Below are 15,315 nucleotides of genomic sequence, written 5' to 3'. Positions count from 1 at the left end.
ATTCAAGTTAAATAAAATTGTTATGAGTGATAAAAAAAATTTATAGCATATAAAAAAAAAGCAATCCTCTTATTATTTAGTTTTTTAATTTATTTTTTAGGTTTAATTTAATCCTCTTATAAGGTTCAATTAAGTTCTCTAATTTTGAAAAATAATTTAATTTGGTCTCTTTACTTTTAATTTTTAAAATTAGTTGAATTTAATCTTATTTTTCCTTTTATTTGCTTCAAAACTTTTGAAAAGTGGAACTGAGTTTGTTTTATAGTGAGATCAAATTAAACCTATTTAGAAAAAATAAGGAATCTAATTAAAATTTTGAAAAATAAAAGGATCTAATTAAATCATTTAAAAAAATTAAAGGACATAATTAATTTTTTTTAATAATAAAAAGACTAAATTGAACTTAGAAATTAAATTAGAGAACCAAAAACATATATAATTAAACCTTTAAAATAACTCATGCATTCTATACAACCAATTGAATTAAATCCCCATAATGAAAGGAATGTGAAATTAACTCCGCAACAAAAAAATTCAATGTCTAAAAAAATTAAGTCTAATAATGCATAATAACGAATTTAATAATGCACTGTTCTTCACCAAACACATTTTTTAGAATTACGATGTAAAAAGCACTTTTGACTATTTTTATAATATATTATTTTATTTTCAATTATTATTGTTAACAAACACATTTTAATTTTTTTTTGAAAGACAAATATATTTTAGTAAGAAAAATAGCATGGTTTGAGCACAAGAAGCGATCAAAACCAAGCCATATATATGAGAAAATACAAAATCTGTATCGGATTAGCTCAAATTCATATAAACCAGTTACAGCATAGTATCAACGTAGCGTGATTCAACCAAAAAGTAATTAAATTCTTATTATATACATATTTAAAAATATAGTATTATATAAAATATTATAAATATATATAATATAAAACCCGTGCTTCACGATTCTAAAATCTAGCTAAAAACTAAAAACTGCTGTGTCGATCCTTTGGCCGATTATTAGTACTCCATGGACCATAAAAGACTACTAGTCTTTGGTAGTGATTTTATTTTAATTATTAAAAGAAAAAAAGACTTTTACTTCTGTTTTTGGTTTTGTCCTCAATCAGACACATTTTGTGCTTGTGTTGGACTTTTTATTAATATTTTTTTTATTCTTTCAAAAGAAATTATTAAAAGAAAAGATGTTTTTAATAATTCTTATATTTTTAATTAAATTTAGTTTTAGTTCTTATAATTTCAAAATAATAAATTAAGTCTTTCAATCTTTTTAAAATGTGTATTTAATATTTAGTCATTACTCAAATCTAAACTAAACATTTAGTGACAGTTTTTTAATGCTACAAAGTTATAAAAAAAAGACTAGATTTACATATTTTTTAAAGTGGAGATTAAATTCATCAATTTAAAAACATAATGAACAAACCAAATTTAATAAAGAATCAAAACACACTTCCTTTCCTTATTAAAAAGCAAACAAACCATGATTGATGACAGTGCATACACGTACAATCATCTGTATACGTTATGTTCATTAAAATATTTCAGGTAAGTTTTAGTTTTTTTTTTATTTGTCAAAAAGTTTATATAACTATTTAATAAATAAGTTTTTTTTAATATTTTTTAACTTTTTATATACTATTTGAAATAACATTTTTTAAAATATTAGCTTTTAACGATTTTTGAAATATCACTTAAAGTAATATTTTTAAAAATATTAGTTTTTAATTTTTTATATATTTTTTTATTTTTATCCACTGTATATTTATTCAATTTTTTATTATCTTTTTTAAATACATCATAATTTTATTATTATTTTTTTATCATTATACATTTTTTAGCTATTTCAATACTTAAATTTTACTTTATCACTTATAATTTAATAAATTAATTTTTTAACTTTCAATTAAAATTTTTTAACTTTCAATTATATTTTTAGTTAATTTTGTTAAATATAACCCTAAATACAAACATGGATGTCATAGTCTCACGTAAAAATGTTGGTATGTGGCCATTATTTTGATTCCAATAGTGATAGGTGTGAATTTGGCGAAAGTACAAGGATAAATTAGAAAGAAAAAAAATATAATAATTGAAAGCTTAAAATTAATTTTGAATAACGTAATTGTTCCATATTTCTTTTTTTAGAAAGTTCTATACTGCTTTGATTTTAACTTGTTTTTCTCTAATTAAAAGTAATTTTATTTTCCCAACCAATCATTCTAAATTTGAGTTAAATCAAAATTGACTATACTCGCCATGATTTCACCATAATATATTGTATTTGTTGTGATTATGTTTGGTCAAATTAACAGATATGCTAGAGAAAAAAGTAAATTATTTATGTTATTTTATAATTTATATATATATATATATATATATATATTAAAATGAAAAAATAAATAAAATTATACCAAAAATTAAATAGAAAAAAATATAAAAATATATTATACAAACAAATTAAAAAATTATACATTAATTATTATAAACTCTTTAACATAAAGATCGACTCCTCATTAATTTTTACAAACCAAAATGTTTTTCTAATCTATAGTTTGTTTACAAACAAAATTTTGATTTCGTTGATAAGTAATAAATTCATATTTGATAACAGCATGATAAAATCTCCAAATTCATCTTACCTAAATTTTCTTTAATTGAAAAATAAAATAGTACTATTTATTCATGAGATGTCTGAAAGTACAAACTAACAATTCAGATAGTCCAAAATAATATGTGTGGTATTAGATGCTCCTGTAACGCGTGATTATAGACAACTGACACCCGTACAAATTGAATTTTAACTCAATTTTAAATTTTATTACTTTTAGTGTAAAAAATTTACACTATCAACTAATTTAAAATCACCTTAAATACTTCCTTCGATCTGGTTTATAAGATCAAATTATTAGTCTTAAAAAAGTGATTAATTCAGATGATAACTATAAATATATCTTATATTTTTAATCATTTTCTTCAAAAATAACCATTTTCATTAATATTGTTTTCTCTTTTTCTTATAAATTCTAATTGTTTATAATTAAAACTAGGAGTACTTTAGTTTGAATTTTATTAAAATAATTAATCCAATGGATTAAGTCTTATAAAAAATGAAACACCCCTTAAATCTTGATCTTAAAAGTAAGACAAGAAAAATATAAAATTTAAAGTTACTACTAAGAAAATCAATAATTAATCATATTATAATAATCTAAATTATAATAATATAAAATATTTTTTACGCTTTCAGTAATTAAATTCTTAAATTTTTAGATTTCAAATCTTTAAACCTAAAGTCTCCAATACTTAATACTAGTACCACGTTTCGTTAATAGACAATTTTTCAGATGACAATTCTTTGAGAACTCTTTAAGAATATTTTACACTAGTTTTCGTCCTTGAATATTAAAAAAAAAAAAATCTTTGATGAGTATCACAATTCTTTGATAGCTAGTATTAAATATTTTATATATTTTTTTAATAATAAGAATATTTTTCATTATATAAATTATATTATCATTAAAATTGATCATAAATAAATAGTTTTGACATCTAAATTATTGGTTTATAGGGTGCTTGGGTTTGCAGCTTGATGCCCAACCCAAAGTGACCAACATTTAGGTGGTTATTTTGATATGATTTAAAAATAAGTTATATTAGTGTATATATTATTTAATTATATAATATTATGTGACTTATTTTATCAAATCAGATTATTAAGTTTAATTTTTTTATTTTATACAATTAAAATCTAAAGATCTTTTTACAAATATAATATTTTTATTTTTTTATTTAATATTTATTGAAAGGACACTTTAATCCTTAATTAATTTTTAATCTTTCTAATTCTAAACCTAACTTTTCATGTATTCTATCAATCTTTGTCACCATCATCATCATCTATGTGTGCACTGACTTCATAAGGCCATGCCAACAAGTAGAATAGGATTCTTCGATCTATTCTTCATAATCTTAATCCCAAACCTTCCTTCCTTCTGTTTTCTCACTACCTCCCACCGTAAAGACCACTGCTCTTTTGCTTGTTTGCCTTGCGAAGTCACTACTTAGATAGGTGATTATGTTGGGAAAGATTGATAAAACGCACCAAAGACTAGGTTTAGAATTAGAAAGATTAGAAATTAATTAGAGATTAAAGTGTATTTTTTTAAAAAATTAAATTAAAAATAAAAATATCAAATTTGTAAAACAGTTCTTAGGTTTTAATTGTAAAAAATAAAAAAATAAAAATTAAATTATAATTTATGTAATTGAGTTTCTATAGTTTGTAAACCATTATAAATTACTATTTTTCTCGTGATTTCAAGCCCCACCACAAACCAATTTTAAAGATTCAATTACAAAATTTTTACAATACGAATGATCCAATTATAATTTTTATTTAGAGACTTAATTATTGACTACAATCATGAATATATTAGTATAATTTATCTACAATTTTATTAAAAAAAATAAAATAAAAATCAAGGAAAGTCTAATCTACCCCTAACAAGTGGTGTTAAAAAAAACTATTTTTTTCTTTTTTTAGGTTTTTAAACATTCTTCGGAAATTTTTAGTTTAATGTTGATATATTAGCTCTAAAACTAATAAATCTAGGTATAGTGTTAAGTGTTTAATGTTCTTTTTAGAAGTTGTTACAAACGAGGAACAATCGCATTGCATTAACTTTTAGGAAATGAACCTATACATGCTATTATTTTCTATTGAGAATCATAAAAGAAGTTAGACAAAAAGATTAAACAAAAAGGCGGAAGAAGAAGAAATAAGACAAAGTAAATATATGGCCATGATAATTAATGCAAATACATACATTTTAAAATCTAACATGTAAGAATAAATTATCCGTTAAATGAAATCTGTGTTGACATTTTATGGACTTGAGGCCGAATAACTTTTAAGGGTTTCTTTAATTTTAATAAAGGATTAAAAAAATTATATGTATTGTAATTTTATTAAAAATTATACATTTATTACATTAAGTGAAACATGATTTTAACAATCCTTAGAAAATGTATCACATTTATTCAATTCAATCTCCCTAAAAAAAACAAAAAAATAAGAACACAAAATTTTAAATATATCATATTTTAATAATTTATTTAAAGTAAAAATTACAATAATCACCTCTAAGATTTCATAAATTTACAAAATTTCTCCTATTATTTGTAACATTTACGGTAACCTCCTTATAAGAGGGTTTAGAGTAATATTACAGTAATAATTTTTTTTAGGAAATATGTCAAACCATTTTAAACAGTTAGTATAGTTACTATTTTCCTTCATTTACAAATATTTTATTAAAGTGTTTTAAAATTAATAATTTAATACTTGACACATATCTGTGTTTAAAAAATATATTTAAAATAAAACTTTTGGAACATTAGAGTTAAATAAATACTGGACATACATAAAACTTCAGTTCATAAAATTAGAACCCTCCTAAACTTAAATTTTATCCTAATTGATACTTATAAACTTTATTTTATTTGCAAGTAGCACCATAAATTTTAACTTATTCTAATTCTAATTAATCCTTAAATTTTACTATTTTTCTTTAATTAGACATCTTGCACTTAATTTCTTTTTTTTTTCCTGAAGAACTTAATTTCATTCTAATTCATCTGTAGAATTCACTTTTTTTACAATTTTTTTATATCAAATTAGTGTTAAATTATTTATATTAAATGTCAATCATTTATTTATTTTTTATCTTATTCTTTTGTTACAATTCACTCTATCATGTACTAAAGAAGGTCCTTATTTGATTTTTTTAATTATAAATTTTACTGTGATTTAATGTTTGCAAATGTTATTGATAAAAGTAAAACTAATAAATAATTGGGATATAAAATAAATAAATTATTGAATTTTCTTTTTTGTTAGTAATTTTACCCGAATTCAATATAATAGACTATTTACAAAAGAATAAATTCTAAAAATAATTAAAATTTTATGTACAAAAGAGATAAAATTTAAGGATGAACTGAAAAAATAAATAATTAAGGTATTAATTTACAAAGAGAATATAGTTTAAGGATCAATTAGAACTAAACTAAAATTTAAGGTATCTATTTCTATAAGAGATAAAGTTTAAAGTGGTAAAATACTCTCCCATAAAATTATAATATATTCAATAATGTCAATATAAAAATCGTTTTTACACATTTTCTTATGTATTCCCTCACACGTACATGTAAACTTTTTTGTTTCATTCTCTTTTTATCTAAGGATATAGACATTGTGTTTTTGTAATCAAGAATCCCTTTCTATCCTTATGGTGAAACTCTGAATCCTTTCATGCACTATGACAAAGTTTATAACATTAAACCATGCATTATGCCGCATGATTAGATTAAAAACTAAAAAAAAAGGAAGATAATACCAAACCAAATGACTACAGGCCAGGCGGTTTAAATAGAGGAACAGGATTGAAAATGCCCTCTACGTCTATGGGTAATTCAAGGACACGGCTAAGGGCTGCTGGAGTTGATGTCTTGCCCTTCCAAGTGTTAAACCATGGACCTCCTCCAACTTCTAGTGCTGCCATGTTACTTGAAACGTCCAATATGATCTGTGCCATTTACCAAATATTATTCATCAGAATGTTCCATTAAACACTAAATCTGAAAAACAATTAATTTATACGTGTGAATAAGAGTGACACCTTCCCCTTGCTGCCATCATATCTTCGTTCCCACATTTGTAATTTTAGATTTCCAAAGCATGTATCTTTACATGCAGGGGCAAAGCCAGCTTCTGCTGTTGGAGCACGCAATGTTGTACCTGGATCCTCTGTTGTTGCTTCTAATTCAACCTGCCAAAATAATAGGATATTTAGTGTGTGTTTGGTTTAAGCCATTTTTGTGTTCCAATCCACGTTAAATGCAATTTCACTGAGAGGAAGTTTTGGCGTTCAACGGGCTGAACGCCTATACAAACACAGCCTTAGTCTGTCATTAGCCAAATAAGGCCCATCTGACTACTTTGTTTCTCTTGGATTGAGAAGCTCAATTCAAGTTTCTCAAAGCAATCCCCACTGCCTAATTTATCGTATAATCATTAACATGTTCAGCTCATTCAACCTGGATCTCATTAAACAGAAATGAGATGCAAAACTTTAATAACAACTACAACTAGTGTGGCCTGTGTAGTGTGTAACAATTCCCTTAACCACTGGAAAAAGTAAAGTGCAATTAGAAAGTTATAATTACCACATATTTGCCATTGTCTGCTGACATAAACCAATAACCCCAAGTAGTAACTTCCCAGTTAACAACACCATTCCATGGCACAAATTCATAAAAATTTCCACCATAATGAATTCCAATCTGCAGAAGTTTGCAACATGGGAAATATTTTAAAATTAAGAAAAAATAATTATAAAATAATAAAATAGAAAACTAAAAAGATTAATTGTACATAGTGACCAAAAGAAGATAGTAAATAGAACAAATATAAAAAGGAATAAACCTCAGATTAGTCACTAAGATTGTAAGTAGTGGTCACTTTAGTCCCTTACCTTTTTAAATCCTTATTTACCTGACTTTGCAAAAACTCATTCACTTTAGTCCTTAATATCAATGAAAAATGAAGTAGAAAAGGATTAAGGTGAATAATATTTTGCTTAGTTAGAGACTAAATAAGGATTTAGAAAAGTCGGGACTAAAGTGATCAATGTTTACAATCTCAAGTTCTCAACAACTAATCTTGAGGTTTAGTTAAAAAAAAAAACACAAAAGAAGAACATAAACGCACTTTACCATGAATTGAAATGCAAAAAAAAATATAAAAAAAATCACTATCTACCATTATACTAGTAATTAGAAAATTTTGAAATAAATATTGAAATAATTAAATCACTTCACTAGAAATATCATGACTCATAGACTGCAGGCAGAGGACAAAAGAACTTAGTGTTTTCATCCTCACACAAGAGTTTGTTATAAAGAATATTTAACATGAGCGCAGAATTTTATTTTGACAAAAAGGACAACAATCAAATATTAAATAAAGTCAGTGAAATAAAATTATGAAATGAGTCAAATTGATAGCCAAATGCTGTATAAGTTACCAATGCAGCATTTTCAAAGGTCTCGGTTATTCCAGGAATTTGCCTCAATCCGCCAGCTGCTGTAAGAGCAATTTCTCCACTAGCACCTTCAAAAACATTACATTGAACCTGTACAAGACATCAACTATTTGAGATCATAAAAATATACAAACATTAATCCAAATATTGGTGAGAATAATTGCATAAAAGCATATTAACCTACAATACCAGCTGTAAAATTTCAAGTACACTAATGGAAACCAAGATCCAAGTGGGTTGGTTAGGAAGGATCCATTGATGGACTGGAGGCAGTTATTATTTGGAGTGAATGCGACAGAAAATAACTTATCCTGTATTAGTAACTAAGTATTAGTTCTATCTATATTAGAAACTGCATGATGACAGTTATTCATCGAAAATAACTGATGGCAATTTTGTATTAGGATTATATTTGAGAAAACAGATTGTGTAATTAGGCAAGTCTGATGTTATTTGCAGTTTTTGGACAGAGAATACTCCTTTAGGAGACTTCTATATCTAGGACAACAATTGTATTGCTGTATTGTGTGTGATTTCTATGTTCAGAATTATATTTTATCAGTCTTATCAATTGGTGTTCTATCATTCATATATGATCATGAATCACGATAAAGCTACTACTTTTTGAAAATTATATTTTGTCAAGTAATACTTCATGATGCACAAGTAACAAAAGGACTCCATCTACTACAGTTTTCAGGCCCTTGATGATTAAGGACTACTGTTCTTGCATCTAGTGCTTGTTAAGTAAATAGACAATTGATTATTCTAAAAAAGAAAAAATAAATAAAATGAAGAAACAAATCATTCTAACCATAATTTTCGAAAGACAATAAGGTTTGTAATCGCTTACATACAACCAGCTATAGCTGAAGTTTTGTAGCAAGCCATGGAATTGATGTACTTATGAACACTAAAGATATACTTTGATGATGAAAAAAAATTACCCAAAACCATTTTCTTGGGAATCCTCCACCCCAGTTCTTTTCTGAATAAGATGGAGCATTATCAAACTCAATCCTCTCGCCATCCCACTCTATCCAACCTGATATCCAATATTTATATGAGGAAAATGAATGAGGATATAAAAATCATATCACAAACAAGAGTGATTATTTTTTGGAGAGCAAATGCACTTCACATACTGATTATCAAACAGGATCCTAAAAGCCAGTCTTAAAACAAAACAATAACCTTTTAAATGTGAATAGCATCACTCTCTCTGTCTTCTTTTCCCGACTCACATTGTGGCTCTAGAAACAACCAAATGCTTTCAGCATTACAATCTTCTTCATGTTTCACATTTTTTAAATGACTCAATGTCGGTCCCTTTGCAAATCACATTAGCAGTTTACTGACACGATAGATTCGCATCAAAAGCTCAAACGAAATTATCATGTTTCAGTTCAGACATAACATAACAAGCAGGACACTAGACCACAAAATAAATAAAAGATCGAATAGCCAATAGCTGAACAAGTAGAAAATACCTGTTGACAGTCCACCAGCCATGCATATTTGCCAATGTGGTTCAAAAACAGGAAAAGCTGCAAGCCACCCAGCAGTAGACTTCTGCGTAGAACCAACATCACCCCAACCATATACAGGACGTGTACTATACTCCCAACGAGCTGTCTTTACCGTCTCTACATAATTTGACCTATATTTAAAATTTGTGTCAAGTACAAATACAATCAAAGAATGCAATACTTAAAAAGCAATCTAACCCCCACCTTCCATCATCGCGAATAAAACCTTGATGCCAAAGGGGGGTGACTTGAAAACCTTCCAGCACTCTATCATTAAATTCCTAAGCAAAACGACCAAATACAAAGCATAATAAGTGGAATAGAGAACAAGACCTGTTGCTTGAAGCCAACTATGACAGAATATAAACCATTTACTAGGGTAGCTTAAAATTGTTGAAAATTAAAGAAAGAAAAATCACCATTGCAGTTTGCAAGACAGTGAAGGACTACCAACAAGAAAAACAAAGGTCCAAGAAAGAAACAAAACTGATGCCAATGAAAAATAATCACCCAAAGTCTTAGAATTTTGAGTTTAGGCCTAATCAACCTCGATAGGCGGTGATGAGGCGAGAGTTGTCTTTCATACCTTCACTTACATACACTATTATGGTTATATCACTAGTCAATCAACACACCCCACCGATAACTGGACACATCTCTTAACAGGAAGTTTAGAGGATTGGACATCTATGGGTGGTTCAATAACAATGACCCGATAGGCCCATCTGCAATCCCTAGGATAGACTTTAATACCATTTTAGATTTGAGTTTACATCTAGCTCAACACCCACAAAAGCTAATTCACAAGGTGAAGGTTGTCCCCTACTTTTATAAAATATTATAACCACATCAATAGTCAATGAGGGATCAATCTCCAACACAAAGCTCAGCAAACATAAAATAGAAACAGTTAACTTATCGGTTGAACAGATTAGGAAGAAAACTTAACACGGAATAGTCATGTCATGTGTCTAGAAAAATATTCAATTTAAGATGGAATATAAACCTGAGGAGGGACTTCCTTTTTTGGAGGCTTAGAATTTTGGTTGGACACGAAAGTGTTCCCCAAAATCAGTTCATGCCTACCTAAGCATTGTTGAAATCCACAGAATACCTACCATGAGTCATTCTAAAAAATAATAAAGAAAGTTGAAAGAGCATAGCAGAGTGGAAAGGAAATGCGTACTTCCCCAGAAGAATTGTGATTGGGGAGAGTATTGGCAAATATATTTGTCATCGGCACCGAGAATTTGGGCCCCGACACCGGTAAACCTGGGCCCGTATTGGGCCAGTTCGAGCGGCGTCAGTGGCTTACGAAAGGAGGGACTCTCGACGGAATACATGAAGCAAAAGCTCTGCCTCCGTTCGGGAATGGAGACTTTGAAGTACCAACCCTCGAAGAATTTGCGAGTAGTCCCATCGAAATGGTACCTATTCGTTGATCCAATTAAATTAATAAAAATAGGAATGTTGGAATTGAGCAATTGAAGAATGAGAATAAAAGTACCCGCTATGAGGGGTTCGTAGGTCTCGATTGGGAGGAGTGGGGGAGTAAGTAGGTTTGACAGAAGACAGAGTTTGTTCCTTTTCCTCATTTTGAATGGGAACGGTATCTGAGACAGAATTGCGAGCTAGGTGGAGCGTTGAAGTTGATGATGAGGGAAAGTGAAGATTGAGAGAAGGAAGACGAGGAGTAGGAGGAAGAAGAGGGAGTGTTGGAGAGAAAAGACGAGCCTCCCAGAGCTTGGCTTCCATGGCAATGGCAATGGCAATGTAGGAAGCAGAAACCGGTGCGACTTACTAGTAGTAGTATTATCTGGCTCAACTTACTCGTGGCGCTCAACACATCACTGTGTCTGTATAGCATGCACATGCTTTACTTAGACTTATTCATTTTTATATTATTTAAATTTAAAAATAAATAATTAAATTTATCTCTTAAAAAATATGAAATGTCGATGATAAAAAAAAAGATGAAAATTTTGAAGTTAAACTCTAAATGTACAAAAAAATGTGACTCAGTCAATCAAAACAGGTTCAGGTGGCTAACCATAGCTACAAAATTCTTACTATCCCTACCCCTCGTGATAGTAATAACAGCTAAGAGACTTAACCCTTCCTTCCAAAGCCACTACTAAATCATTGTGAGAACAAATCAACTTGTCAAACAAGTCCTCTGGAAAATGATCCATTATGATCTCCAAATTTGGCATAACATATCAACGTCAAATTCTCATCTTAACTATTTTTCTTTTGCAAATATCTTATATACTCTATCTTATCGTTATTATACACTTGGCTTGCAAAATTTTACATAATTATAATAATTGATTAAAGTTTTGAATAACTTCACGGAATATCATACCTACAATTATGGCTATATTAGTAGAATTTATTTACAATTTTAATAAATGAAATAAAAATTTAAAATAGGAATCAAGGAAAGCTAATTAGTCTGCCTAATAGGTGGTGTTAAAAAAAATGTTTTAAAAAATAATTATTTCCTTTATTTTGGTTATTAAACATTCTCTGAAAGTTTTGACTTTAATATTATAATGTTTGAAACAAAACTAATAAATCTAGGTGTAGTTATAGGTGTATAATGTTCTTTTTAGAAGTTCCTACAACTAAGCAACAATCATTTTGCATTAAATTTTATGAAATTAACTTATATATGCCATTGTTTTCAATTGAGAATCATAAAAGAAGTCAGACAAAAAGCCAAAGAAGAAAAAGACAAAGTTAACAATGGCTCATAACTTCTTTTACTTAATATTAATGTTCCTTTTATTTGTTGCATCCTCCTATGCAATCTAAGGTGCAGAACTAGATGCAATTTGCAAGCAAACTAAAAATCCTACATTTTGTTTTAATGTTCTCAATTTAAGGGTGGAGCAGCGGCAAACCTTGCTGATTTTGTCTAATATGTTCTTGATGTAGCACATGTTAATAATCACCACAACCAAACTAATCAAGAGATTGTTTCTAAAAAATCCTAATGACATTGAGGCAAGAAATCATTACACATTATATTTGAACCGAATTCATTAGGGTGCTCTTGATGCAATTAAGTCCACTAAAGAGATACTAAAATCGAAAGAATTTTATGTCTTAAATATGATTGCATGTGAAATTTAGACACACATTAATTTATATATTGACGGAGAGTCCGTATCTGATACTCCTTATAATGATGCTTTCAACATATGCTAATACTATCTCTCAGGTTGTTGATATTATTGTCATTATATTTAATAATTTGTATAAATAATTATAAGAAAAATATAAAAACTTATTTAAAGATATAAAAATAACTTACAATTTTTTATTTATTTATTTTGATAATCTTAATAAAGTTATCATATCTTAACAAAGTAACTCAAAATTAGTTAAGATGGAAATCATTATAGTTATCATATTCAATTGTGTGGTTATTCAAAACTTTAATAATTATTTATAATTTTTCAAACTAAGTGTATTTTAGAGCATTTTAATAAGTATAATTTAAGTTATTTATTTTGAGTTTTTTATTTCTTATTAACTTGTCTTCATAATGTCACATCAGTAAAGTAATTCATGCATATTTTAATCTGATGATATAATACCGTTAAATAGTCCACCCGTAATTGTTTTGATTTACGTTTTTGACGATGTTCTTCGTCTACCACAAGCAACAACAACTTGATTGTTTTCCAAAGAAATTGACAGGGCATGCACTGCAAATGGTTAAAAACTTTTAACCAATGCATTAAATTTGGTTGAACTTCCAACCATTGCAATAAATTATCAACCAGTAAATTTTGTCAGGACTCCAGCAATTAGCAGAACCAGTCACAAGGGAAGTTATCACCCCAAATAGGATGGCATATATCAAATCGGGGAAGAACTGAGCAAAGAAGCATTTCATTTCAGCTAGAGGGTGTAAATGGAAACCATATATCGAGGACCTGAAACTTGGCAAGCCGAAGGTTTTACTGTTTTTCATTATTTCATGGTTTAATTAGTTCGTGTAGTTTTTTCTTAGTTTCTGAATATATATGAATACGAAATATGGTTTAATTCTTCACGAACATGTAGGACAGTACGTACCTGACGTTCGCATATGGGCATGATTATATGATATCTCTTAATTTACGAATATGATCACGAGTTCCAAGAAATTAAGAAACAATATTGGTGCCAATGAAAAAGAAAGAATCACCTAAAGCACGGCAAACATAAAGCAGAAACAGAGAACGGTGAAGCACGTACATATAAAATTTAACACGGAATTGTCATGTCTAGAAAAGAATATATAAAAAAATATGCATGATCCTTCCAAAACCAAAAGATTGTATTTGTCATATAAGATAAGACTCATAAAGGTGACCCACGTGACCCTTAAGTGTTAGATTAAAATATGGCGTCAGATTCATTTATATTAATTGTTTATGATGCATATTTATAGATCTCCTAAGGGTTTATCCCCTGATATTTTCCAACATATAAGATTGAAAGATGGAGTAAAAACCTGAGGAGGAACCTCCTTGTTTGGAGGTTTAGAATTTTGGTTGGGCTCGAACGTGTTCCCCAACATTAGTTCATGCCTGCCTAAAGAATTGTTGAAATCGACGATGAGTAATTTAAAAAAATTAAAAAATAATAAAGAAAGTTGAAGAGCATAGCAGAGTGGAAAGGAAATGCTTACTTCCCCAGAAAAAATGTGATTGGGGAGAGTGTTGGCAAACGTATTTGTCATCAGCACCGAGAATTTGGGCCCCGACACCAGTAAACCTGGGCCCGTATTGGGCCAGTTCGAGCTGCGTCAATGGTTTACGAAACAGGGGACTCTCGACGGTATACATAAAGCAAAAGCTCTGCTTCCGTTCGGGAATGGAGACTTTGAAGTACCAACCCTCGAAGAATTTGCGAGTAGTCCCATCAAAATGGTACCTATTCGTTGATCCAATTAAATTAATGAACGATAGGAAAATTGAATTTGATTAGTTGAAAGATGAAAGTTAAATACCCGCTGTGAGGGGTTCGAAGGCCTCGATTGGGAGGAGTGGAGGAGTAAGTAGGTTTGACAGAAGGTAGGGTTTGTTCCTTTTCCTTATGAATGGGAACGGTTTCTGAGACTGAATTGTGAGCTACGAGGCGAGTAGTTGTTGATGGAAAAGCAAGTTTGAGTGAAGAAAAACGAGGAGGAAGAAGGAGAGGGTTCCAGTTCCAGAGCTTGGCTTCCATGGCAATGCCAATGTGGAAGCAGAGAAGACGTACAACTTTAGTTATTTCCCTCAAACTCAAAAAGACATGCGTAACTGTTTTGGCTAACTCCCAACAACTGCCACGTTGTCTAACATGCACATTAATGCTCTCTAGAAATAACAGCTTGATAAAATCATTATCTGCCAAAAAAATGCTATATTACTTTAGATACAAATTTCACTACTATATCTTTTCTCATCCCAACCCCCCTTATTATATGCGTCTATATAATCTATAAACTCTAATCGCAATCCAACAATCCAGATTGATTATTTTGAACTTATTTAGGAAATATCATAGGTAACTGGTGATTAAATAGTACATAGTCCTATCAAGGTTTTCAGGATTGTCAAGATCAAGATAGCAGGGTAACAATGTATGATAAGAGGGAGCACTATAGTGCATACAAAAAT

General features: G+C 28.8%; 1 protein-coding gene across 2 annotated transcripts; it reads right to left on the bottom strand.

The window, feature by feature from the left end:
* Nucleotides 1-6,126: 6,126 nt before the first annotated feature.
* LOC114409109 (tocopherol cyclase, chloroplastic-like) lies at nucleotides 6,127-14,930 on the bottom strand. Of its 2 annotated transcripts, none has more exons than XM_028372422.1 (10): nucleotides 14,664-14,930; nucleotides 14,343-14,587; nucleotides 14,166-14,245; nucleotides 9,860-9,936; nucleotides 9,617-9,786; nucleotides 9,074-9,171; nucleotides 8,109-8,216; nucleotides 7,249-7,365; nucleotides 6,702-6,851; nucleotides 6,127-6,608 (listed from the first exon to the last, which is right to left on the bottom strand). In XM_028372422.1, the coding sequence occupies exons 1-10, from the start codon at nucleotides 14,879-14,881 to the stop codon at nucleotides 6,432-6,434; spliced, it is 1,440 nt and encodes a 479-aa protein (XP_028228223.1). In that variant the 5' UTR covers nucleotides 14,882-14,930; the 3' UTR covers nucleotides 6,127-6,431. The 2 variants fall into 2 exon arrangements, with proteins under 2 accessions (XP_028228223.1, XP_028228222.1); XM_028372421.1 differs by lacking the exons at nucleotides 14,166-14,245; nucleotides 14,343-14,587; nucleotides 14,664-14,930 and adding exons at nucleotides 10,662-10,741; nucleotides 10,842-11,086; nucleotides 11,163-11,486 and having other exon boundaries at nucleotides 6,147-6,608.
* Between the last annotated feature and the right edge of the window lie 385 nt (nucleotides 14,931-15,315).

The sequence above is a fragment of the Glycine soja genome, chromosome 4 (genome assembly GCF_004193775.1).
Source record: "Glycine soja cultivar W05 chromosome 4, ASM419377v2, whole genome shotgun sequence".
Taxonomy (NCBI): Eukaryota; Viridiplantae; Streptophyta; class Magnoliopsida; order Fabales; family Fabaceae; genus Glycine; species Glycine soja.
Note: the sequence above shows the minus strand (reverse complement) of the source record. Positions and strands in the feature narration are given on the sequence as shown.